We start from the raw sequence: 27221 nt of genomic DNA, 5'->3' as shown, positions 1-27221 counted from the left end.
ATATTTAGTGGCCAGTGCAGCATTATGATGAAAAGGCTGGGGCTCAGTGTGCTTAGCTCATCTATCAGTGTTTGAGTTATGCTAGCAAGCCATCCAGTCCACAAGCAAACACTGTACCAACCATTGCCGTGCTCGTACATAGTATCTCATTATCGTGTATGCATCACAAAAGCTGGAAATGCGGCGAAGAAAATGTCCTTGATGTCGAGTTGTTTCTATAGAAAAAAGCGAGGGAGCTGAACACTCACTAATTTCCATCTTGACCTCAAACCTGCCGGGCCTCATCAGGGCATCATCGATCAGGTCGGGCCTGTTGGTCATACCTGGAGACAAAGAGACAGCAGCGCTGAGAGAATGGCTGATATACGCTGTGAACTCATACTGCGCACCATTCATTTCTGAGAGTTTGTCCCAGTGGCGTCGATAACAACACAACATAGAACAACAGCAGAAGCTGACCTCATGTGGAGTCAAAAGATGCATTTAAAAATATCACACACACACATATACATATCACATGCATTCAAATAAATGATGTTGATATCATTTTGTATCCCTCGATATATTAAGTATATTTGGACAAAATCTATAGAGAGAATAGATATTCATCACTATAAAAACATTTAAAAAAAATAAAATAAAAAAGGAAACTGTGAGGACAGGAATCTGATTTAATTCAGAAGTTGCTGAATTGCTAAATTCAGAAGTTGGGTGATGAAATTATAAAGAAAAACTAACATGACACAGTAACACCACCAAGAGCCTCCAGGGCCGCTACAATGCTGCTATGTATAGATCCTCATACATCTGTAGAACTGAAGTCCCTTTGTAGGCTGTTTGGACAGTGACGGGGCTGCCTAACACAACGCTCGAAAAGCATTTCAGTCATCATGGAACGTAAAAAATCATTCAACACTGAAAATGTGCACAGAAAATGAATATGACTGCAGGGCTTACAATCTGGGGCCCATTTCACAGAAGTGATTTCTTCTGCACATCGCAGGCTGCTGCAGGGCTCTTGCGCGCTCATGCGTGTGTCACAAGTTTGCTGTATGACTTGATGAGTGAAACTTGCCTTTACTCCACAATCACTACAATGCATGACACAGCTGGTGAGGATGGTAAACAGTGCCCTCTGATGGTACTGACCGATGACCAGGATGTTGTTCAGCTGCTCCACGCCGTCAATCTTAGACAGGAGCTGGTTGACCACAGTGTCGTGCACGCCCGTGCTGCTGGCGCCCGTGCCTCTCTGCTTGCAGATGGCATCCAGCTCATCAAAGATGATGATATGGAGACCACTGTTGGCTCCGAGCTGGAAACAGGTCCAGTTTAAAAATGATCAGTTCAGGTTTGTTTTCTTAATCAAACATACAGGAAAGGACACCGAGCATCTCTCTCACCCTCTTCTGCTCTTCCTCTGCCTCGGCGAACAGTTTGCGGATGTTGGCCTCGGACTCTCCCACGTACTTGTTCAGGATCTCTGGCCCGTTGACGACCTTTGGCTCACGGGCGTTGAGCATCTTGCCAATCTGCCTGGCCATCAGCGTTTTACCACAGCCTGGAGGCCCAAACAGCAAGATGCCCTTCACGTGCTTACACCCTGTAACAAAGAAAGCAGGCCGGGATGCCAAGCGCCAACGGGAGGAGAAAGAGAAGAAATAGGGAGGAAAAAAGTGTGAGTGTGACGGGGGAAATGAAGAGTTTAAGAAGAATGAGAAAGGGGGGCGGGAAAAGAGGTTGGAAGGAGAAACGATGTATGTGTGTTATAAAATAGTTTTATGTGCTCGAAGCCAGAGGGAGAAGAAACCAAGTTAATAAAATGAATCATAAAACCAATGGATGAATTGTTTGTTATTGTCTGTGTGTGTGGATGAGAAAAACAAATAGCTGCTCTTCTACTGTGACTAACCCTGTTTCCTCCATCACATTACTGTATATTACATTTTGCTGCCGTGGGGAATATACAGTATATAAAATTACTAGCAGGGTTACATTAGCCAAACAAAATTTGATACATAATGTAAAATCAATTATTGCTCTAATTAGATTCAGTCCTTGGTTAAGTAATTTACAGTAAAGGTGAGAGCACCTGCATTACACACAGTGTATGTCATATATATATATATATATATAAATACAGAGAAAAACAAGGATATAGTGACAAAAAGTCTTGTAACCAACCAATAAAAGGATGGCGGATGCTGACTTAGTCTCAGCACAACAACTAACCGATAAACTGAGGCAATCTGCCTTAAGAGCAGGAGAAGTCATTAAAAAAGAGAGCGAGGACGGAGGAGGACTCTCACCCATCTGCTCCACAATGTCGGGAGGGAAGACTCGGGAAGCGAAGGCTCTGCGGAAAATGTCAGAGAATTCCCTGTCCAGACCCCCGATTCCCATCTTCTCAAAGTTCCAGTCGGGGTTGATGATTGTCTGTCTTGCCTCCTTGGTCTTTGCCTTACCTGTTACAACACAAGAAGGAGCAGCTTAAATGTCATATCGATATTTATGTCAGAGCAAGTGAGCACATGAGCACAGAGGAAGAAAAGCGTAGAAATAAACCATGTTTCAAGATGTCAGGTGGAAAGGAAAGGAGGATTTCTGTGGATACTGAATTAAAAAACATGAAACAGAAGTCAAGGTTGGCCTGTCAGTCTTTCCTGGCCTTTTCCTCAGCAGACAGTGGAGTCCTATGAGGTAATGTGGAAGATAACATGAGAATACTGTAATGCCCTACTACCACCCTGTGGAGGAAAGGCTGCATGACAGCTCCGTGGCCCTCATATTACTCGTGAGTTTACTATGACGGCTGAAACATCTCATCTTATAAAACATTTCCTTTATGTTACATTTATAAAACCATGCTAAGAAAACCTGAGAAAAACAGGTTCTGACTGCATTTGGCCACTTCATTAAGTGACTTTTTTTTCCTTCAAAATCCAAATCCAAATTAAAGAACGTACCAACAAGTGTGAGGGACGAACTCTCTGCCTTCTCAAAAATCACCTGGCTGTTGCCCACCATCAGCCCGATGTCGATCTGTCAGAGAAAACAGAGTTACAACCAATCTGTGCTCCAGTCAGAGAAGTGACACATCCACAGTCAGCTTCCTTCATTTAGCCACAGGGTGAAATCTTCTAAAAGCTGCTTTATTCATCGATATATATCCACATCTGCGCTGATTACTGGTGTCTGGTGTCTCTGTCCTCCATAGCCTACAGGTCAACTGCCAATCAAACATGGATATGACCCTATGTCCCTATGGATATGACACACACGAGATCAAAAGCACTGTGAGTGAGTAAATGCAGCAAAAAAATCAAAAAACCCATCAATGCAACAAATAAAACACTTACGCAAGTTGAAGAATTTGTCTCGCTTTAACTCAAGCGCATGTTTTGTTATTTTCAGCAGTTCTTAATTTGAGACAATATTTCTCTTAATGTTTGTATTTCTACCTTGTAAGTTTTTGCCGTACATGATGATTTTCTAAAGTTGTCTAGAATTTCCTTTAATGTTGCTCTGTGACCCGTGGGGTGGGGGGGGTCCGTGGGGTGAGGGGGTCCTTAAGAGTGACTCAGATTACCACCTCTGAAATATGTCTGTGTTCAAAGAATTTACATACATTCAATTAAAACTGGTGTCCTTTGCTGTAGTATGTATATGCCCTCGAAAAGGAAAACCCATTTCATGTTTTTCTTTCCTTTTTATTTATTTTTTGCTACAGGCAGTAGCAATATATAACAAATATTATACGTTTATTCTACATAAACTGTTGAAACTGTTGAAATTTCTTATTACCATTGGTAATAAGTCTCTGTGTTGGATCACGTGGCAAGACGAGCCACATCTCTGCAGGCTGCAGTTGTTAGTTTCAGCCCTTCTGAATTGGGAGCGCATTTCTCTTAAAGTTTGTATTTTTACTTTTGCATGTGTTATAGAGTTTGTAGATATGACGTGCATTTCTCTCAATGTTTGCTTTTGATGATTTTGTCCTTAGGGACCACCATACTGATGTGCATGTGCAGATAAAGGGCACAGTGCAATAAATTGGGGGAGTCGGATGCTCATCTGCATTACAGTGGCATCACTAAAATAAGTTATTCACCAGCAGCGATGAAGCAGCGACATTATACGGTGAACATATGGCGCATCCTCTCACAGTGCACGCCACTGTAATCCCCTCAATTCATCATGGACAATACATGACTGCACCGGAAATCAGATCATATCCGCATCATTACGTTTCTCAAAAGTAATTCTATTTCAAGCTGATTAGGTATTAATTAGAGTTTAATTACAGAAGGGTAACTATGTTAGTCCAGTTTACAAGGAACAGAGCTATAACCTCTGCCTCTCTGAAACACAAAGGGCTTATAAATTGGAGGGAATGGAGCAGAGGTGCAATGAAATTTAAGATCAATAAAATCCCAACGGGGCGAGAATTGAGTCAGATCTGAATCCCATCTGAAAGGGATAACTAACAGCATGACCTTTCAGTGGCAGCCGGACAGCATTCCTGTTTCCTGTGTTCTCCAGCAGAGACCTCCTACCATCTGAACGGGACGGGGCAGGTAACGTATGTCAATAAAAGCCTAATTTAAGAAAAGCCTGTGAACGCTGACCCTCTGAACTTTTGATTTGACGGTTGTTGACGATAAATCTCAAAGCACACAAAACACAAGCTGCACCTTCTGTTTCTTTCCAGAGGCTGGTTCCCCTTTGAGGATGCTGGCATCCATGGCCTCGATATCCTTCACCATCAAGCCGAACAGCTTGTCGCAGAAGCTAAACACGAGCTGAGAGACGGAGGAAAGCGAGAGGATGATCAAACAAACTTGCAGAGCAGCGTCAAAGAGAGCAAAGAACAAAGCGAAATGCATCCACGGCTTTGTGTTAGTATGTGATTGTTCTCTGCGTGTGTGTGTGTGTGTGTGTGTGTGTGTGTGAGCCTGGATGTCTTGAGATCACGAACCTGCTGGGTAACAGAGAAAGCCTGGTTGTTGAACTGCTGGATGAACTCGGCCGCCATCTTGTCTGAGTCGTAGGGGGAGGAGTCGGTGCTCTTCTTTTGCAGGAAGTCGATTTCGATTGTCATGGCGCCAATGCACTGCTTGGACTTGTCAAAGTTGTAGTTGGCCACTGAGGGGACAGATGGGGGCAAGCTGATCTCAGGCGTTCAAGTTTCACCGGGCGTTTCACAGTACAGACCACAGAGCAGAACGTTAAAAAGCAACTGCTCTGAACATGCAAGATAAATAAATTTGACTGTCGCCAATTAGAAATGAGCAGCCTGTTTGTTGAAACCATGGACTCATGTTTCAACAAACAGTCCTATTTCAACTGGTCATCTATCCCTGTATGCTACATCTGTGCCATTCGAGGACGGGGAGCTTGACAGTGTGTAAGGAGGCCGCGGCATGGCGAGTGTCAGTTAGCTTTCCTTTTGTTGCGTAGCTAAGCATCACTTGCAGCAATCAAACAGAGAATGTCGTACCTTCCACCTCCTGGCCAATGGAGAGACCGGCCCATTTCCTCTACGAGAGAGAGAAGTGAAAGAGAGATAAGGATTGACTGAGCATTCAGCCAACAAGCACTAATTAACGTGTGTGTGTGTGTGTGTGTGTACCTGCGGCAGGCTGAAGGCGATGCTCCCAGGCGTCACGGTGTGGTGGGTCTTGACTGTGAACACAAACTTGTGGTTGGGGGTGGTCTTCACAGTCACATGTCTGCAGAGACAGCAGACAGGAGGACCCTGGTTATTCCATGTGTTGTCATAGCTACTGAGCGTCACTGATTCATCCAACTCTATCTATCTTATTCAGCATGGCGCTGTCTGTTACGTTCTTTACCTATTTCATGACAGCAAACAGCTGCCTTTTACACATCCAACAGACGTGGAGCAATATTAGCATTCATTTTTCCAGTTTCTGATAAATATTAGCCCAATAGTCAGTCTCCTTCTTGCTCCCATTTGGTCTCCACCAGCTCTTGGGGACATTCGGGCCTCTTTAGCTGCTAAATGCTTCACTAGCTTCATCAGCCGGTCGCTAGCTGTGTCAGCGTAATGTTTGGTGCTGGGCAGGTAGGAAAAAAGAAGGCATGACATATTGTCAAGATGTACAACTCCTTTCATGCTGCACACATTCATCTTTTCATCGTTGATTAAAAGTATCGGTCAGTGCAGCTTTAATTCACAGATATTTTTACAGGTCACCTCTCAGGAGACGAGGAAAAAACAGGCAGCGGCACTGTGTCTAATTGGCCAATTTCATAGGGGCATTACTGAAGAGCTGTGATTGGTTAATCTCCAGCGGTTACTAGGATACTAGCACCTTCTTCTCACTACGGCCACCTCTGTTCCAACAAGGCTGCAGCCGGATATCGAACAGAAAGGTCAGCTCGTTACACTCAAACCGGGCCAACAGGCTCATCAGAAGAGTTTACCACGAGTCTGCCATCACGTAGAAACAGACCAAGAAAAAAAACATCCTGTAAAATGTTGACACTGACTGCATGACGTCATTGCAGTGGCTTTTAACGCCGTCGTTTTAAAGACTCATGTTACCTTGTTTAGGCTACTATAAAAGCTTCTTTAAGTCATGACTTTAATAATATAATATCTTGTGCTGCACATACCAGAAAAAAAGGCCAAAAAGCTTCACTGCTTGGTGGCACTGAATAATAAAGACAAGGCTGTAGTTGCCATGGCAGCAAAAACTAATGAATCTTGAAATTATAACAGGTTATCTTGGTGGGAAACTACATTGTGCATCAGAATTTATAACATGACCTAACAGGATCTGGTTGTATGAAACATCGGTTTTATCTTTTAAATCTCTCTCTGTGTTTTTTTATTACTTCGTTCGTATGCATCTGTAAACACTGATGTACGTTTGCTGCTGCGGCGGGCAGCTCAGTCCCATCGTATTTTATTAGCGTAATTTCTTGCTTCAACACACAAAGAGATAAAAGCAGCAGGAACGCGGTGACATCTGAAGTGTCTGAATGGTGTTCACACTGCAGGATGCAGGACCAGCTGGAGAGGCTCAAAACCGTCCGACATGGGCAAAATAATGCACACACTAAAAAAAATAAGGGTACGTGTGTAACTGGAGACACTTTGTTTCACTGACAGGGTCTGTGATTATGTGATTATGTCAATATAATCCATATTACTGTCTACGCGCTGAGTCAGGCTGTAAAGACGGCCTATTTTCACATCAAATTCTTGCAGCTTTAATTATCATTATTACAATATCCAGTGAAATAATCTTGATCATCACACCCTGCGAGTCGTGCAGCCTCGTATCAGATTATTGACTGTGACCTTCTGGGTGGATGGTGGGTGGATGGACGGGTGTTGGATAGATGATGGCGTGTGCGTGCCGTATGTTGACAAAAGCAATGAGGGACCGGCGCCGACGACTACTCACTGTCCTGACTGCAGATCCTTCTCGCTCACCACGGCGCAGTTAGTCAGCGACAGCTCGTCTGTCGGGCATCGCGCCGCTTGCATGGTCTGCGAAGAGGAAGACGGAGAAAAAGAGCAATGTTTAAAGCGAATCGAGCATGACTGAACATTTTATATCCAAGGAAAGGGGTTTTTTCCCTTCATGCAGCTCAAAGCATCATTTTACCAAACCTGTTGTACAACTAGAATTTAATTTAATTATTTGAGCATTTGAAATCTGTACCCTCCATTGGGGCTGCATGCTGGCTGTGTGTTGTCTCTTCACACACTGAGCAACATCATGTGTATGGACACAGTGAGCAGTCAGGTTGTGTGCAGCCTGAGGTGAGATCGGTGCTTCAGATGGAACGTTCAGGCTGATCAGAAGCAAACTCATGTCCATTTATCAGGATTTTAAGATTTCAACATCTTATATCTGTGATTGAATTTCATTAAAGTTGCCAAAGCCGTTGAAATTCTGACCCATCCATTCTATTCTTCTATTCAGCTGTGTGTTGTAAATCATTTCAGAGTTGGCGTGAACATCGGTCGATCATTAGTTCAAAGCCATCTTATGAGTTCTGAGAGTATAAAACCAGCTGAGTTAACTGAACTGAACTTAACTGAAATCGACTGAGTCAGCAGCTGTTTCTTTTTGTGGTTTCATTATTATGAAAAGAAACACGCACTTAATTTAACATGCATTAAACACTCAGGAATATGTGCTTCAATCTACAAGACGAGGGGTCTGTGGAGGGTTTTAACTTTAACTCTGCTGGCAGGTCTGCTAACACGCTGCTGACGTTTCCTTAGAAACGCAACTTAATGAGCCGAGTGGCGCCTCAGCAGTAAATTCAGTCAAGTCAAAAGCCAGAAGTGCTCTGAAAACAAGTGCAAGTTTGTAAAAACGTGCATATTTACATAAAGTTGGTAAAAGAGTAGAAGCACCTGATGTTAAAGGGTGCTGCTGACCTGCTGAGACAGCCAGTAACTACATATTTACTCAAGTACTGAACTTAAATATCATTTTACGTACCTGTGCTTGAGGATTTTTTATTCTCTGCTACTTTCTGCTTCTACTCCACTACTAATATGTCAGAGGGAAATATTGTACTTTTTATTTCGTTATATCTATTTGACAGCTGCAGTTACTTTTGTCACTTTTTTAGATTAATGCACAGCTATATTTACATGAGTAAAGGATCCAAAGACTTCCTCCAGCACTTTAGATACACTACCCTAAATTCTAGCTGTGCATCCAGAGGGATGAATTACAGTAGGCTACATGAGGAAAAGTGATGAAGGTTTCACCTCCATTCTATTATTAGAAAGGTGAGAAGTGTTTAACTGGCATGGTGTGATTTTCTAAAAAGTCTTCACACAAGCTTACAGTGGCATTTTTATTTTTGCTATTAGCATAGAAGAAGTTGACAACCCTGAGCTACAGCAAAATAAATCTCTTTCCATTAGCACAGAGAGAAATGCAGTGTTGAAAGGCAGGACAACATTCTGGTCGATCACAGAACCAGTCTGAGCGTCTGCAGGCTGCCAAACAGACAGTAAGCAGCTTCAGGAAAAACAGAACGGCAAAGCCTGCGGAGAAAATCCTCACTGCGTCAGATGTTTTATGTCAAAGCAAGGGAAGAATCAATACTGAACAACATTTAAGTGTTACCAGAGGACGTGATCAAGCAAAGATATGATCTGGCTGACAGCTTTATGAGCACTGTAAACACTCAGCCGGTCTCACACCAGAGACTGTAACAGACCTGCTGAGGAGAGGTGGCGTAATGCTAGAGGGTAGCGTGTCAGCGTGCTTCACGTCTGAGGGTGAGGCACCAGCAGGGGGCGATAATGACGGGCCTGAAGGACAAACATTAGATAAAAGGGGGCAAAGGGCAATAAAGTTGTACTAAGAGTGGAGGTAGGGGTAGCGTGGTGCACCACACATGTGACCCCCCCACACACACCACGACTCCATTAATCCAATACTCAATGTTGAGTTTTTTTTTTTTTTAGGCACGATCTTTTACTGAACCTAGACAAGTAGTCAGATTTATTTTGAAAGTCTGACCAGATGTTGCACATTTGTTATCGCTAACAAGGCTGCAGAATGTCTGCAGAATGTCTTCTTTTCATGGCCAAGGGAGGCTAAACGTAACACGTGGTGGACCGGCAGGTAATGCCTGGCGCAATGCCAGGTTGAAGAGAGACAGAGGGATCATGTTTGGGATCTTTCGATGACGAAAATAAATAAATGAATAAATATAAAGCCAGTCTCATCAATTTCATTGGACACAGGCTGGACATGACGAACATAAAGTAGGAGAAACCACCTCTGCATCAGTGTGTTTTACCCTCACTCTCCATTACAAAACTCAGTGCCATCTTTCAGGAGGCTCTTAATATTGTACCAGCATTTAAGGCAGGTTGTGTTCTGTTTCTACCAAGGACTCACTGCCGTGTCCATCTCTGCAGCACAAGACACAGGTAGGAAGACTCAGCTGCGAGGTTCAGCGCACAGAGAAATTCCAATGCACATCTCTGCAGCCTGAGCACAAGAAGTGGTAACCATGGCAACTGCATTAAGCAACCAGGCAGAGCCTCCAACGATAAATCAGGCTTCGCTGCCGGCTGATTTATCACGGGTTTAAACGGCAACGTCCCCCAGAGGCAGCAGAGGCTACGCTGCCGCAAATTGTTTTAAGTCACAAGTGTCAAAAACGTCAGACAGCACTTATACTGTGGACACACTGATAGGTTAGGTTAGCTCCTCGCTGTTCCCTGTTTGATCTGCGTTCTGCTTCAACGAACGTGCTCCATTTAAAGCTAACGTAATATAGCAGCTTGTTGACAGACACTGGTGGAACGCCCCCCCTCACAAATGCATTCCAATATTAACACACCTGGAAAAAATGAAATAACATCTGTTCTACTGAGCACAATGAAACGGCACCAGGATCCATTGATAATGCAATAAAGTGCAACTGTGACTGGAATTTTTTTTTGGTAGTGAAAACAATTATTGAACAGCTAAAAAATGAGCTGGAAGTCACTATAAAGCTCTGCAAAGCAAAGGGAAGCTGCAGATTCAGGAGATAATTATCTTCAAGTTCTTACCATTCCTACCATTTGTTTGCATTGGTTGATGTATGTGGACAAGTCAGTCAGGTCTAGCTGCTTCCTTTAACTCACTGTCTATAGGTACAGAGCGTGTGAACCCTTTGCCAGCTGGCATGAAAACAAACATCCTCTACCGTCAGATCATTCTGCGGCTTGCAAAGCTGCACCCTCTGCAGCAGCTTAAGATCAGCATTTATCTTTATCTCTATCGCACATAAATGCAATTATTTTTAGCAGATAAATCGTCAGGCCTCATTAGGAGAGTAGCCATGGATAGAAAACAAAAACTGTTTCATGGGCCAGGTTCCAGATCCAGATGACAGGCAAAATCCATTAACCCACCAAGTCCCCTCCAGATTCCTGCCACATTTCATGGCAAAGTGTTCGTGCTGTTTCCTCTCCTATTTCCAGCCACCAGTCAATTTTAATGTTTGCAACATGAGATAAAGCGTCAAGCTGCATGTGAGATCTGAGGCAGAAGATCTGTTATCAACCACCTGTTGACAGAAAAATTCTCACAGGAGACTAAAATCAGAGGGACGGTGGCACCCTGAGGCGTTCAGTTAGATGGACAGAGAGACGGCGATAGACTCGTGACAGAAGAGCTAAAGATAGACACGTTAGAATGTTCTGTACACTAACTGTGTTTCTCCATGTGAGAAAATAAAAGACCGTAGACATAGAGAGGAACTGGGAGAGTCATGATTGGGACAAACTGGTGGAAAACACTGCAGTGCTGGCACCGTGCCCTCATCACCTGCTCCCCTGTAGTCCGTCCAGACAGAGGTGAAACAGAGCAACACCAACGTGTCAAAAAAGACTTAAAGGGGCCTCTCACCCAAAATAACCGTCCATTCTTTCCCTTTGTTGTGTTTAGTTATACTCACTTTTCCAAAGAAGATTTCATCATGGCCACTGTATGGGCGTTTGATTCTGTTTACAGAATCTGTCACTGTTCTTATCACACAATTCATACAGCAGGGCTGAAACACAGCCAGGGCCACACAACCCGAAACAACAACACTAAATACTACAGCCTGAAAAATGTCAACTCCACGTCCACTCACAGCGTGTCTGGGATGAGATTGCCCATTGCAGTTCAATAATATGATAACTACTCAGGACTTAGCTGCTCGCATGTTTCACAGCAAAAATATGCAATTCACACGTTTCTTAAGCAACTGTCAATCACAAAAGGTCTCATTCAGAGCTACTCTGTCGCTACTCTAGTTGCAGGTATCTTCAGTGTTTTAAATGTTCACAGTGTGATTATGATCATCCAAATTCTTTTGCAGATATCTCAAATATCATGCGAGCAAAACCATTATTGTTGAAAAAAACATGCCATAAAAGTGAGGTATGAAAAACAATTCCACTTGTGGAACAAAGACAAATGTGATACATGTTTAAAAAAAACATTTTGTGGTAATGGAGATGGGAAATGTTGCTTTCAGCAGGGACGGCAAAGTGGCAAAAAGATCGATGTGGATGACTGAGAAGGCGGGAAAGAGCAGAAGCATCGTGAAATACAAAAGCCAGACTGCTATGAGTATCTGCAAACTGCATCCCATCTGGGCTACCCGAGAAAGCATCTGGGTAACCTAAAAACAGTGAACGTCAAGTCTCATAACGTGGGTTATTTAAAGCCCACAGCGATGACAGTTGAAATGATCTGGTTTCAACCCCACTACACCAGCAGGGCAGCCGCCTCCATATTTAACCACACAGCATCAAGCTTTCAGAGTAGAAATAAACCTGGGATGTTGTTGGCGGTCATTTTGTGTGATGTGTCTCAAGTGATTTGATGCGGAAATTGCACTTTGGCTAAATAATCCTGACTCAAAGGTCCGCTCTGGGGCTTTCTGCTGCAACTGAAGGTCTTCATCAGCAATCTGGCATCATGTGACCTAACTGTAGAGTCAGTAGATCGCCTGAGAAAAATCACACACCACACAAGAGACTATCTATCACGTGATCATGTGATGACAACTGAGCCAACTTCAGTCACTGATGAAGACCATGACAGGCAGTCAAAAGTTATTGTAAATGCATAAGACATAGTCCTCCTTATCTGATAGGAGTTAGCTGCTGCTGCCCAGACTGTGACCACAAACTGCCCTCCTGTTCTTTTAAGGACATCCTCTTGCACCTCCTCCCTCCCACCTCCCACGGTGTCCCGCGGAGCCCGGCTGGGTTTGGAAACCCCGATCCAAACGTCCATGGAAACGTTACATATGCATATCTTCGTTTGTACACGTTACAATGCCTGCCATCAATCTATCCTGTGTCACCCTTTGGCGAACCTCGCAAACACTCGTTATTGATCTAAATTCCTGTCACGGTTTACTGATCGGTCCTCATGCGGTCATCAATCATCCTCGAAGCGTCAGATCAAGTAGAAGAAAATAAATGAGAGGTGAAACACACTGAACATGGATGAAAGCTCGTCATTACTGAAATCTGTGAAGGAGCAAACTTTTACAGGCAGGCAGGGTTTAACTCTGTCAACATGAACTCTGAGTGGAGCGTCTTTAAATAATCATCAGATGCTTTATTGGTCGACTAAAACAGCATTATTACTGTATCAGATCTCTGGAATATCGACCTTCATTTCACATGTAGGCTCTTATATGTTAGCAAAACTTGGTTACTGCGCTATAATACCAATCTACGTCACTGGATTCAATCTGTTCAGACTACCGGCCACCTGAATCAAAATGGCGAGCTCCCAGTGGAGCAAATCCATTTTGTTCTGGGCTCCAGAAGCTACGCATTCTGAGTTGCAGCGCGACAGGGGAGGTGATTCATGGATGTCTCCATTGAGTCAACGTGTGACACCAGCTCGACATTGCAGCTCAGTCATTGGTTGCAATGGTGCCAGGCATTCTAGGGTTGCCGCTATGTGCAAGGTGGCCTGAGGTGCTAGCCAGCTATCAAACCTGCAGCACGGGGCTGGAAGCTGTGAACACAACCCTCCCCAGCCAGAGAGCCACAGACTGCTAGCACGCTGTCAGGGGAGCAGCTGCTGCACGTCCCACATGACGAGGAAGACGGCAGCTCGTTCTGAAAGTTTAAAGGTGTGTATCCATACATACCTTGAAAAATATTACGACCTTGTGGCGCCAGCGTGGGCAAGCAGAGAGGAAGGACAGAAGACAGCATTTGAGACGGAGGGGGACTCAAAGCAGCAAGCTGCTGAGGCTGAGGCGCCAAGCTGTGGTAGCTGAGGACAGGTGCATTTAAGCCGCATTCGCATGTATGGCTTCACTCATGCAGGCCGCACCCACCCACACACACACGCACACACACAGATCACCTGGGGTGGAGTCAGGTGCATGCATGCCAGATTTGGGGCTTGCTTGGATTGGATTCAAACCATTTTTCAAAGAGAAAACACACGTTTTTCTTGTTTTCAACACTTCATGTTCTGTTCCAGATGCCAAATTTCACCCCAAATCCGGTCGTGTTGTGATGATGTGAGTTGTGTTCATGCCAAACATACAGTGTTACGTTCATGATGAGCTGTTTCTCTTCTCCACATTAGAGACAGGGTGCGACTGTCTTATTGTGGTAAGAGACATGATACAAGGGAAAGGAATCAGCTGGTTTTCCTCTCTGGTGAGTAAATGTTAATTGTTAATGGATGAGGTCCCATACTGGGAATGGGACCCTTTACTGTAATGATGTGCCCTTATGATAATTTCATTTCACATATATAAATCAGTCAATCGTGGACGAATGCATTTGGAAATCCAGTCCATCGTGTGGTGGGAAGGGCAGTGATTCACACCAGTACTAGTCCTGCTACCGCTTTGTGTTTGGTCTGTTGGGACTGGGTCACTCAGCGTTAGCCGGCATGCTCAAACAGACAGGACATAACAGGTAGAGGAACAACAGCAGAAGAAAATACATGAACAAGTTTAAACAAGCGGTCACGTGAACACCATTTGTCTTTGCGTTTGACTTCCTGCTCCAGTTTCTGGGCGGAGCTGTATCTACCTTTACCTGAAGGAAGCTCTGAGCTGCCTGTGACAGCTCTCTAAACTCACGAGGAACAGCAGAAGAATACAACTTCAAGGAAAAGCAGAAAACTTCCCATCTATCTATTGTCAACTGTTGGCAGCATTGGCTTGCAGACTTATAGATTTCATAAAATACATTATGAAAGCATGATATATGACTCGTATTAAAGAAATACTTTTTGGGAAATATGCTTATTCACTCTCTTGCTGAGAGTCAGATGAGAAGATTGATATCACTCTCATGTGTAGCCAGTTAGCTTAGCTTAGCATGAAGACTGGAAACTGAGGCAAACAGCAGGCCTGGCTCTGTCAAAAGGTGACAAAATTAGACTTTTGTTGCTCTTAGGGGACAGAAGAGTTCCAACCGTTCTGTAATTCACTCTAAGAATCGAAGATTAGATTATACATTTTTAAAAAATGCCACCAATTTGTACAGTAGAGATATATTTTGATGTCTTAATTATCATCATGCAGCTCCTTCAGACTGATCTGATGAGCCAATGGGAGGCGCTGACACACAGGTTGGGAACACAGAGACATACATCACAGTTATTTAGAAATGTAGAATACATTGTTGTACATTTTTTCCAGGATCTCGAGACATTAAGATTGTCCATCCGTCCATTTTCTGTTCTCCCTTCCCTCTCCCCTCCTTTCCTCTGCTATTTGTTTGATGTACTTTGAGGAAACACAGCTTCAGCCGCCGTCTCTGTTTTGTCTGGGTTGCTGATGTAAGAGCAAGTGTTGTCCGAGGATTTCCTCCGAGCTGCTGCTGGCTCAGGTGTTTCTTTTAGCTCTTACGAAGGTGCTCCTCTCTAACTTGAAGTAATGTGTGCTTACTAAAGCTATTTTTTCCTGCTGCCAAGACACCCCCTCCATCACCTCTTTCAGCCTGTCGGGTTCGGTCGCATGGCGCTCTCTCCACCTCCTGTCTGCAGAAAAATAATCCTGGGCTTTCTGAGAAATGCTCTCAGCTCACTGCCGCCCTCGTCTAACTGGTTATTGTGTTCATTTCAGCAAACATCATTATCTCCAGCAAAAACCAATCATTTTAAAACCCTGATCAATTTTCCATCTTTTTAATGCACCAATGTTTTTTCTTTCAGTTACTGATCATTCAGTCTGCTGTGTGGGTCCTTCAATATATCATTCAAAATGTTGTTCCTCTCTTTTGGCACTGGTGTGTGTGTGTGTGTGTGTGTGTGTGTGAACTGCAGAAGCAGGGAGTGGCTGTATAATGAAACGGTCACTCCCTGCATCTCCCCTCTAAATATTCCTCTTATTCTAAGCTTCCTATTAAATGATTCATCCTGCGGCGCCTCAGGGGGAGTATCCAGTCAGATGTCTGCACTGGCAGTCGATTCGTAATGAAGCCGCTGCTGCAGCAGAGGCGAGCGTTTGTGATGTCGACACAGCCGACAGCACGGTGTCTGTTGTTCCCTGCTGAGCTGGGCTACAAAATGACTCGTGAAGACGATCTCAGCTTTTATCAGATACAGAGAGCTCACTCTGCAGTGCTCCTCAGCGTATTCTTTTGGTTTCACCAAACTTTATAACTGGGTTCAGTGTCTCCGCTCTCATCAAGCCCATTTCTACCTGCAGCAGACAGACAGAATGAGCAGCTGGGAAACAAACAAAAACAGCCAGATATTTACCCCAGGAGCTGGTGGAGACCAAAAATAAAGCTTTTATCAGATCCCCTGAAACACGTGTACACTAATGACGCTCTGTTAGCTAACACTTCTAACATGCGATGTGCTTGCAAAATTACAGGCACAAATTGAAAAACAAAATTACTTTTAAAATTAGCGACTCAATTGTTTTATATTTTAAATGTTCTACTTTTTTCCTATGGAAAAAATATATTCTATGATAAAAATATGCACTCAGTAGCCACTTTATTATGTACACCTATAGCTACAACTGATGCAGTCCAATACAACGGCCCTGCAGTAAACCCTACCATCATGATGGTCACAGTTTATTTGTGTGAACAGAGGTGTTGATTCATCTGCATGGCTTCTCTGGAGGCTGTAGTTTGCTTTACGTTGCACCATAATGAGAGGTGTTTCTAATATTATGTCCAACCCATTTATATCCTTGAACACCTCTCAGTAAAATCCCATTTATTTATTCCATGGTTGGTGTATTAGACTGCATTATACGGTCAGATAAGTTGGTAAGGGTGTTTATTTTGCTAAACAATGTGTTGAGTGTGCTCTTATAGATGATGGAAAGCTCTGGCAGAATTCAGCCACTTCAACACGTTACAGGAAGCTGCACACAGATTCACTGAGCTTTCTCAGTATGAGAAAACCACTAGAAAAAAGCATAAAAACCTGATAATGACCTACAGTCTTTCAATCTTAATCACGATTGGCTAATACCTCTCAGCCTCTGTGCCACAGAATGTCAGAAAAATCAATGTCAAACAAATTTGTTGCATTTACTTCACTGCAATTGAATTTGAAACCACTGTTTCACTTTTTTCCGTCCAGGGGTATGAAATATGAGCCCGGGCCAACAGTTAATTGTATCAGCTCTGTGTGTATTTTCAAGCTTTGGAATATATGCTATAACACGTACAGCATAAACACATGAAGCACAAACATGGCTGAAAAGAAATGTTGATACTGATATTGACGGATGTTAGATTAAGCTCATAAAAAGCCAAATTACAATAGATGACGGGCACCCAAATAAACTCCAAAGCCCTTTATTAGCTCCTGCTCAGCACTCCAAGTTAAGAGCCACAAATTCAATATCTGCCGCCCTCACGGAGCGCATTATGAAATGAACAAGCTGCCTATAAGAGCCAACTCACTTTTCCATTTAAATATATCACACTAAGTAATTCCTTGGCAGTCTTCTGTTGAAGACGGTGTTAAATCAAGAAGGTGCTGTCAGTTTGCACAGAGTGATGGTTCTTCCCTGTCAGATGTGCAAAAACAAAATGAATAAAGTAAAAATGCAGTGAATTACATGGGCCATTAATTAGCCACGTTCAGCTTCGGAGCTATGTTGGATGAGTGGCCAATTATTCACCCACTGCAGCGCCTCCTCCAACTTTCACTTCCAAAATTCTCAGTCTGTGAAGGGAACATTAGTCCACAGTGTCTTCTAGAGGTCATCAGTGAGTGCACTTCAAAACCTGACTCAGTGCTCGAAGTGCTTCCGCATCGCTTCTAAACCGACACAGGAAGCTACGCCCGCCTCTACTGCTGCCCGAGATCTACGGCTCTGCTGCAGGAAAGACAACATGTGCACAGCAGCGACAGGCCAAACACCACTTTGAGCGGTCGCATCGAAATGCAATCCACTAAGGTGTTGTACTCTGTCAGCCAACACTTGCAAGCTGACAAGGAGATAAACTGGATGGATGGTTCCTGCTCTTGTCTGGTTTCAGGACAATCTACCGCAAACACCGTGGGTGCTGTAAAACACTCACTGCGGCTGAGAGGCGCTATCATGACTTCCTGTGGATCGTGTTAAAATGGTATGACCATATTGCATTATTGTTTTTTGTGACAAGAGCTGCAATTACTGCAATGCAGCAAACAGTGGGATAGGTATAATGACTGAGGGTGAGAATCTGCAGTTTTGAGTGGCTGCAGCTGCTGTGTGATGTTTTCTCTTTGATTGACCCATTTCATCTGTCAGTCCTAACACAGGACATTCCAGGCCAATCAGCAAATCAGCTGGCCAGCCCACCAGGAAGTCCAGGCCTTGTTATCAACCTTGTTTGACAGCTTTATTCCTCATTTTTCCCAGTGGTCATGTGGTCACTCGTGAGTTTTGTGACCACTGTCCTTCTTAAAGGCACAGTTCACCATTTTGGGAAATACACTGATTCTCTTTCTTGCCAAGACTTACAGGATTGATACCATTTGCTTACATGGTAAATATAAGGCTACAGCTAGCAGCTGGTTAGCTTAGCATGATTAATAACAGGAGGAAACATCTAGCCTGCCTCTATCAATGGGTGACAAAATCCTCCAACAGCACGTCTAAAGCTCACTTATTAACATGTTTATGTCTCATATCAAGTTTTATAACCAAAAATCTTCAAATCATTCATCTCATAAACCTATAATAATAACTGAATTCATAGCAGTGCAACGCAGTTCACTGCACTTCACATCAAAATACAGGAAAAATATTCTTATTAATATTGTGATATTATCTAATCCACATCACCGAGCCCTAACCCATCACTGTTTTCCTGGTTTAATTCTTCAAATGGACTTATTAGGGCAATAGAAGCCCACAAACATGAAACATGCCAACACCCACTCTGAAGGTTGCTCCTGTCCTCAGTGAACACACACACAGGCTCAACCCCAGGAACACAGTGTGTACACTGTGTGTGTGTGTGTGCATCGGTGTGTTGTTGTGCAGGCTGCCCCACAGCACAGAGTGGCTCTCTAAAAATAGCTACAGCTCAGAGCTCACAGAGGAAGGCCCTGCATGGAGACGCCCAGGGATTAGCCAGTACCGTCTCTCTCCGAACACACACATTCCTAGACACACACCTACTCGCATGCTAAACACGCAGGTACGCAACAGGACATAGAGACACAGTCTCTATGTACAGAAGACAGACACTCGTGTATGTGGTTTCGTACAGAAGCATCATGCCCATACATAACCAAACACACAAGAACCATAGAAGAGGCTGCAACTGCCTTTTCATATATATTTTAACATGTCATAAAAAACATTTAATAAACACTGGCCAGCAAACAAGCTGCCAAAAACCATCCATCTTAAAGTTAGCGACCCACCCTGAAGGGAAACTCATCACACAACCATCTGAGGTGTGAGAAAGCATTTTAGAGGCGTTAGCTGGTCACTTCAGCGAGGCAGCAGAGTGTGGAGGATCACAGGTGTTGAATTAAACAATTAATATAAAAAAATGAATGTGTCAAATTAAAAGGGTGTCTGTAAAAAAACAACATAAAACAATGGTGGATGATGGAGAGGCTGAGAAAATGCATGCTGTGGTGCTGCTGCTGTTGCAGGTATAATCGGTTGCAGGTCCAGGTGAGCACGGTGCAGTTCATTCATCAGGGTTATAAAAAACAGTTTGAAGCAGAGCGACAGAGACGTTGACGATGCAGTCTGCTACCTCCAAAACTGGGTGTGGGTGCTAAAGCAGAGGAACAAATAACAGGCTCTTGATGAACAGTTGCTGAGCAGTAGATTGTGGAACTACAGGGAAATTATGAGAGAAATAAACCGCTCACTTCATTAAAGAGGAGCGAGAAAGAGACCACGGAGAAGGAGGGAGACACATCAGGAGAGCTGCCATCGTTTGTAGCCCACTCACTTGTTCCATTACACAAGCAGGCGTGTGTTTCTTGTTTTTTTTTCCTCTCTAATTGTGGAATCAAAAGCACCCCATCTTCGTCCATTGATTTTGACACAATTCCATCAATCAGGTTGTCCTTGAAACACAAAAAGCGCCTACTCTGCACTGACTGAACGAATGCGGGCAGCAATGAGGAGATTTCAATATAGCTGAAAGCATCTGTCAGAGGTTGAACTGCGGCTGAGGCTTCAACCTCTGCTGTTTCACGTCCACAAAGGGAAGCCACAGAGTCAACACAATGTGTGTTTTACTGGTTATTTTCTCATTAACAGTTACCCGGGTGCATCCACGCTCCACTTGAGGCCTAATTCAGGTTAAGCTGTTTATTTGAAGGTTTACTGCCACATTTACTGTTAGTGGAGTAGTACACAGAATATTTGGGTCTGCCAGCTAAAAGAAGTTGAAAATGTTTCTTTGTGATCAAAAACTGAACAGACGGTTTCTTCTAATTGGAGAGAAATGACCAAAACAGTAAGCAAAATGTTTCTACACTGCGTTTACCGGTCATAACAGGATAAATCAACGTCTGGCTCAGCCATGTTATTCTTGAACATGTGTCATGTTTACATGCTTCAGCTTTGGGTTGCGGCTCTGTCCAGTGGCTTTATGAAGGCCAGATGGCCGGTGAGACCGCCTGGTGGACGGAAGGTCGTCCGTTCAGTCTCAGCCACAGCCAGAGTGTGTCCAAGTGTCTTACTGACCCTTTTTGTTTATCCCTGACCTTAAGGGACTCTGTGTTTTCTCTGTCTCAGATCTCATAGCTGGCAACGACAAATGTTTTGCGGTGTAGCCAGTGGATGTCAAGATCTGGGCCTGGACTTCCCTTTTTGTGCACCGTTTACAGTCTGATTGGCAACTTGTGATGTGAGAATGTAGAATTCAGTTAATCTCAATAAACAGATGTCTGCACATGAATGCAGAGACATTTAAAAGCAAAAAGCTAATAAAAAGCTAAAGTCTCATCCAATGGGACTGCATTTTGGCTTCCTGTATACAACCAAAGCACGCTCAAACGTGATTGGTCAATAAGACTACAAACAGACTACAAATGCTTCTGATGTCAAAATCCTGCCTACAGATTCTAGATTCATATGCAGATTTTATTATAGAGATTAGTGTTAAAGGTGTGTAGGATGCAGTGGCATCTAGTGGTGAGATTGCAGATTGCAACCAAGTGAAAGCCCCTCGTCTCGCCCTCCTCTACAGTGGCCACTAAAACCCAGAACAACCTGAAAGATGCTCTCTTAAGCCAGTTTGTCTGTTCTGAGCTGCTGTAGAAACATGGCGGTGCCACATGGTGGACTTCCTCTGTAGATATAAAGAGCTCGTTCTCAAGTATTGAAAATACAACTATTCTTAGTTTCAGGTGATTATACACAAATGAAAGCATACTCAGGAATCCCTGTGTGAATCCTGAGGTCAGTTCACCATTCAAGATAGCAGATCAATGATCCATTAACATCTCAGCAAACTGCACAAGCCCCTCTTTAAGGTGGACAGTCTGATCGCTTGTATGCATCCTAATGTTTAAAGATGCTGCATATTATAATAAAGACTTCGGCTGTGGCCGTCTGTCTGATACCTGCTGCAGGAGGTCATTTTTACTTCAATTGCTCATTTCAGCCTTTTATCATCTGTCTACTAATTCCATCCCACAAACAATGACTGCCTAATCATGACTCAGCAAACTATGCTGACTATGACTGAGGCCTGTCGAGCTTTGGACTTCTCCACATGCTAAGCATTGTGCATGGTGCTGTAGTAAGAGTGACAATGTGCATTTAAAGAGTTGAAGGGTGCCCAGAGAGCGAACGTGGTTAATTCAACAGTACGTTATGGTCAGAAAGGTTGTGATACGGCAAACAATAAAAACACAAAAACACAAATACACGTAAGCAAGGCAGAATATTGAAGTCCATAGCAATGTCCTGGCAGCTAATGTTAGCGAAGAAATACTTCGAGCGAATTAGGCATTGATTAAGCATCAATGTGTCCAGAACTCCTTTTTTGGATTGGACACATCTGAACCAGAGCCACTGTCCTGCTGCCTTTAAAGTTTCACTTGTAACGTGATCGTTAGACTAATGTTAGCCTTGAAGCACGTCTGATGTTCATATACAGTCTCTTTTCCACTCTCATGGACTTTTAAATGTCACCTTTGGTGGTTGTGCTCAAACTAGTAAAATTACTAGTAAAATTTATGCTTACATGCAACCACAAAGTGCTTTTCATTACCAGTGTAATTCTTGAAACTGGTGATACTGGAACATATAAATTTGTTTTACACGAGTTGAATTTGGTTAGAATTTTTGACCAGTATTTTTTTTTTTTTGACAAATTGACAAATGATTTAAACAGCTGATTTATCATGAAAAGCCAAATCAGTTAGTTGCAAACACTGCTTTTGATCAGATGCCCAATGACAAGTCAGCAGCTGTGTGTTCACTGTATCTCTGCATCCTCCCACACTGGTGGACAGTCAGCGACTGTGGCCTCATGCTGAAATCAGGAAACAGCCCAGCCTGGGATCAGCATCAGAACGAGCAGACCACACTGTTTCTTATTTTGGCGTTATTGATGGATTCGCTTTTTGCCTTGCCCCTCCACGGGGAATTCAGCACACAGGGTCAGATACAGCAAGTCGGTGCCAGAGGCTCGTGACACCCAGACCGTGCACATCTTCTTCTTTCCCCTCTGAAAGCTTTCCTGGCAGTATAATTACGAAGCCATGAAAAATTCATGAATATCTTTGACAAACAGGCAGGCTCATGAAAGGCCATCACCTGCTTTGGAAGTGAGAATTGGGAGAGATGATTTTTTTCTCTCTGCAAACACCATCGGGCAGAATAGGCGATATAAACGTTGAGATTTATCAAGGTGTTATTAACCTTTAAATCATTTACTTCCCATCCACATTGTATTTTTTCATTAATGTCTTAATTTTACTTTGTATGGCAAAATTCTCTCGTTTGAAAGTGATGAAGAGTCATGCTGTCAGTCTGTGGAGCTGCTTGTTTTGTCCTGACTCCCTCCGACAAGCTTCAGTGTGCCACAATACATCATCTGCTGGGCAAGAGCGGGTGAAGGCTATCTGAGTGTGTGTCTGTCAGTAGCAGAGAGACTCAAACAACACGCCAGTGGACACGTTTGACTCATGCTGGATGACCAAGAGGAGGAATGTACCACTGCATCCCCCCTTTCCATGTACGCACACACTTTCACATCTGCATGTTAATGTAGTCGATGTAAATTACTTCTGTCAATTTATATGGCTTGCGTCTGGATGCACCTTATCATGCGTGACCAGTAAACAGCTGGTGAAGAAGGAATATAAAAGGTTTTGTATTGATTTGCTGAAATAAATCCTGCTATTGTCAGTCTAATTTCAGCTGAAAATACCAAAAGTGTTGTGCAGATGCAGCACGCAGCGATCACTATCCAACAAAAGAGAGAAGACAGAATAAAGACTGTGCAGCAATGTATTGAGTTTTATAGAAAAAATTATGTTTGCATTATCAGGGCTGAGCAATATTTCAATATTACCATGTAAGTAGTGGTATTTCAAACTAAGCAAATGAGTTACTGAAATTGCTTTAAACACCAAGTTGTTATTGTGCTTGTTATTATTTGTAACTATTTGGCATGTAAATTTGCATAAATCTTACCAAAATGTGATATATTTTGATAGTATAAAAATACTCTTAATGTTGTGATATTGGTTTCTTTACGTGGACGTTTTTACAAATCTGGCAATGACAAGCATAGCAACAGTAATTTAGGGACAAACAGTCAATCCCTCCGCCACCTTTCTGCTAATGTTTTTAATATGATAATTCAAGGATTTTGATTTCTTCCTGCTTAAATCCTTTGAAAAAACGTCATTCTTCATGTGAAAACTGACAAACGAAGGCATGCAGCCATTCGAGGCAGCACTGGCTGAAGCCGCTCGGGGGCTGTGCCTTGTCCACAACTCAGCAGTGGTCAGCTACACTGCTAAACAAAATGCTGCTGCTGTAGCCTGTCTGGGCTCTGCAGTAAAAAATGGACTCAGGTCAGCGCTTCCCTCCAGCTTGATGCAGATTTTTGCTTCTTTTTTCAGCAGAGCTGTCACAGTGAAACGACTTTTTGTGATTATTAGCAGAGTTTCCTCTGTAGGCGTGATGTAGCTCTCACATTTCCTCTGAGACAACTCTGATCAAGATCTATGCACAAGCATCCCAAGGTTCTTTGAATGAAAGCACCCATCTAATAGCATGTACTAACCCCTGAGTGTCACTTCTGCATGCATATATATCTAGCGTGCAAGGTCGAGCAATGAATGAGTGAAACTAGGTCCTGAATAAGGCTCCTGCTGAAGGCTACTGAGTCTACCAGCACAAAGGTACACCCTCATTTGTAAATGTGCATGATTTACATCCACTCTCTCTGGAGTCTAACACGGACACAATCAGACAATCTTGCTGTGTAATGCTACAGCTGTTAGCACCTTGCAACATGACTCTGCACAATGACACACTTTGGGTTGCAGTGTTATACTGTGGTATGACGATTATCATACCATGTGCATTTCTTTATCTACGGTATTGAATTATTGGATTAGTGTTGTTAAAAAATGTTGAATTCTATTTTATTAATATTATTTTATTAAAAATAGGACATAATCTCAATAATATAAATAAAGCATTTGTTCAAACAAATAAAACCTTTCTGGTTTTTAGGGTGCATTATACTACTACTGCTACTACAACTACTACTACTAATAATAATGCTAATTGTGTAATACTAGTACTGTGATACCAAGCAAACTGCAATATTTATGAGCGTTATCATACCATGAAAATGTCATACTGTGGCCACCCCAGCACTACTACAACAGATCAAACTCACACTCAAATATATGCGAGGCAGCATGAGATAAATGGTGCAGCCCTGGATTTAAAGCTGCACCAGAGCATTTCAAAATAAAATGATACTGTGAATATGTGTTCCCAATCTGGGGATCGAGACCCCCCCAGTGGTCACAGATAAATATGATGGGCAGTGAGATGATTAACTGGATAAAAAAACTTTTCTCTTTCTTAATTGCATTTGAAACACTTGCAGTTTTTCCTCATCACACCACAACTGTAAACTTAAATGCGAAAACCTAAAAATCCCCCACACCGCTTCATTGTAGACGAATGGGTCCACATTTTGGCTTGTCTCGTTTGCTCTCCGGTGGAGCGTTGGATGGGAATAGACCACTCTCATGTCTGTATGTTGAACATGAAGCCACAGCCACAGCACAAAGACTGGAAACAGAGGTGTCAAAGCGACAGTTTGTTCAGGAGCGGTTTATGTGACTATTTAGTGCCTTTAAACAGTTGCCAGGCAACCAGCAGAGATTTCAGGAAGAAACAGTCCAGTACATAACGTGTACAACACTTGTTGTTTTTACAACGGATGAATCAAACATACCGACATGCTGTTTATTAGTGATCTTAGGAGTCGCTGGTGGATTTTGTTACCATTGCTCAGAGCTAGGCTAACTCTTTCCCTTTGTTCCCAGTCTTTATGCTAAGCTAAGCTAAAAAGCTGCTAGCGCTAGCTTCATATTTACTACACAGACATGAGAGTGGCGTCTTCTCATCTAACTCTCCACCAGGAAGTAAGCATATTATCCAAAAATCGAACTATTCCATTCAGGACCCATGAGTCCAAATGTTTTGGGGCCGCTGGTGTAGCCTTTTCAGAGTCAGGACAGACGCAACATGTGACTTTTGATGCTTTTTTTGTGTTTTTTTTATGACATAATGGGAAGACAGCATCACAACTTTGAAAGAGCTTTGAAATATCTCCATCTGTGATCAGTTTACTAAATTTAGTGCAAACCTGCTTCCACCAGGATTATAATGATGCAGCAAATGCAATTTGCAGCGTTGCCTTACCTTTACTCACTACGGCCTTTGCTTGATTTTTTATATCAGTGGATGCAGCTTTTAAGATGCACATCAAAGAAAAATTCAAGAAAGGGGGGCACTTTGGGGGGGAAGCTTTAAGTCTAAAGAGGGGGCCTTAGCTCTGCCCTGCCTGTCAGAAGCCACAGCTGTGATCAGAGGGGGGCAGACAGGGCAGGCTGACACTGGTTACCTGCCAACATCCTCCCTACACGTCGACAGGTTTCTACACAACCACTGAAGCACATGTGCACACGCTCCACCTGCCAGCCGTGCACCGCTCCGCTGCTGCACACCGCACACAGACTGCAGCTCCGAGGCTAAAGCAGCACCGCTGGACCTCGCTGCTCTGACCAGCATCACCAAATGCATGCCGACATGCTGCATACGGGCTGCCTGTACACGGTGATCCGCGCTGTTCTGACCACTCCTCACAAACACGTATACTCTGTTATCTCACATGCACGGCTCGTTAAAAGGCTGATCGGCGGCCGCTCTGTACGCAGCCGCGGCGGCTCAAGGGCAAGCGGAGCCCGGGATTAAGCGGCGATGCTCCCGGAGAAGGCAGCGGTCAGCGGGCAGAGGGGGTCTGATGCTGGAGCTAATATGCAATCCTGGCGGAAACAATTCCCCCAGCACATGCAAGGGTTACGGGGTCTGCAATCATGTGAAATAAACACCAGATCCCTCTGTCGCGGTGACATTCAGGCGCTGAAGGCACCAAGACTGCTTCCAATTTGAAGGGAGACGATGCTCGCCCGACATTTTCCGCCCTGCGTATCTTATTTCCAGGACGGAAACACGATAATATTATATTTTCCAATAAATAAATATCTATAAATGTGTGTGATATATCTTACCCGGGCCGCCATCTTCACGGTTGCGGTAGTTCAGGGATGCAGCTCGGGTCAATGATTCATAGGACAGTGAGCGGAAAGGCTCGGCAGCAGATGGGTTTATAAGCCGCAGCGCACCTTGCTCTGATTGGCTGATTCAGGCGGAAGCGGGGCGATTAGCTCGCGTGCGGTTGAGGAGGATCGCTCGGCTCTCCGCGAGCGTCTGCCGTGCGAAAACACTCACGTGGCAGATGGACAGAGGCGGGCACAGCACCGCCGTCGCGCGGGCCGCGGTGGCAGGACTGTGCCTGACACGCGACCCGTTCGATGCACACCGCGTGCGCGCGCATTTGATAGGAACAAATATATATTTGCCCAGTTTTTCTACTACTTGTCTTCTTTACTTGTTGTATGATTTTTGTAAAACATCCTCTTTAATTTCGGTAAATGTCACATGTCTGGGCTCAGCTCTCAGCA

The 27221-nt window shown here is 43.6% G+C and overlaps 1 protein-coding gene across 2 annotated transcripts in view; it reads right to left on the bottom strand.

The window, feature by feature from the left end:
- The window catches only part of LOC121620830 (vesicle-fusing ATPase), a 33615-nt gene extending 6792 nt beyond the window's left edge, over positions 1-26823 (bottom strand). For both annotated transcript variants that reach the window (XM_041957056.1, XM_041957057.1), the window contains exons 1-11: positions 26769-26823; positions 7440-7525; positions 5633-5732; positions 5501-5540; positions 4979-5145; positions 4695-4802; positions 2967-3042; positions 2310-2465; positions 1404-1603; positions 1150-1315; positions 249-323 (exon numbers count right to left, since the gene is read on the bottom strand). In XM_041957056.1, the coding sequence (XP_041812990.1) occupies positions 249-323; positions 1150-1315; positions 1404-1603; positions 2310-2465; positions 2967-3042; positions 4695-4802; positions 4979-5145; positions 5501-5540; positions 5633-5732; positions 7440-7525; positions 26769-26780 (1186 nt within the window). In that variant the 5' untranslated portion in view covers positions 26781-26823. The remainder of the gene's footprint in view (positions 1-248; positions 324-1149; positions 1316-1403; positions 1604-2309; positions 2466-2966; positions 3043-4694; positions 4803-4978; positions 5146-5500; positions 5541-5632; positions 5733-7439; positions 7526-26768) is intronic.
- Positions 26824-27221: the final 398 nt, after the last annotated feature.

This window comes from Chelmon rostratus, chromosome 17, assembly GCF_017976325.1.
Source record: "Chelmon rostratus isolate fCheRos1 chromosome 17, fCheRos1.pri, whole genome shotgun sequence".
NCBI lineage: Eukaryota > Metazoa > Chordata > Actinopteri > Chaetodontiformes > Chaetodontidae > Chelmon > Chelmon rostratus.
The sequence above is the reverse complement of the archived record's forward strand: the minus strand, read 5'-3'. Positions and strand labels throughout refer to the sequence as shown.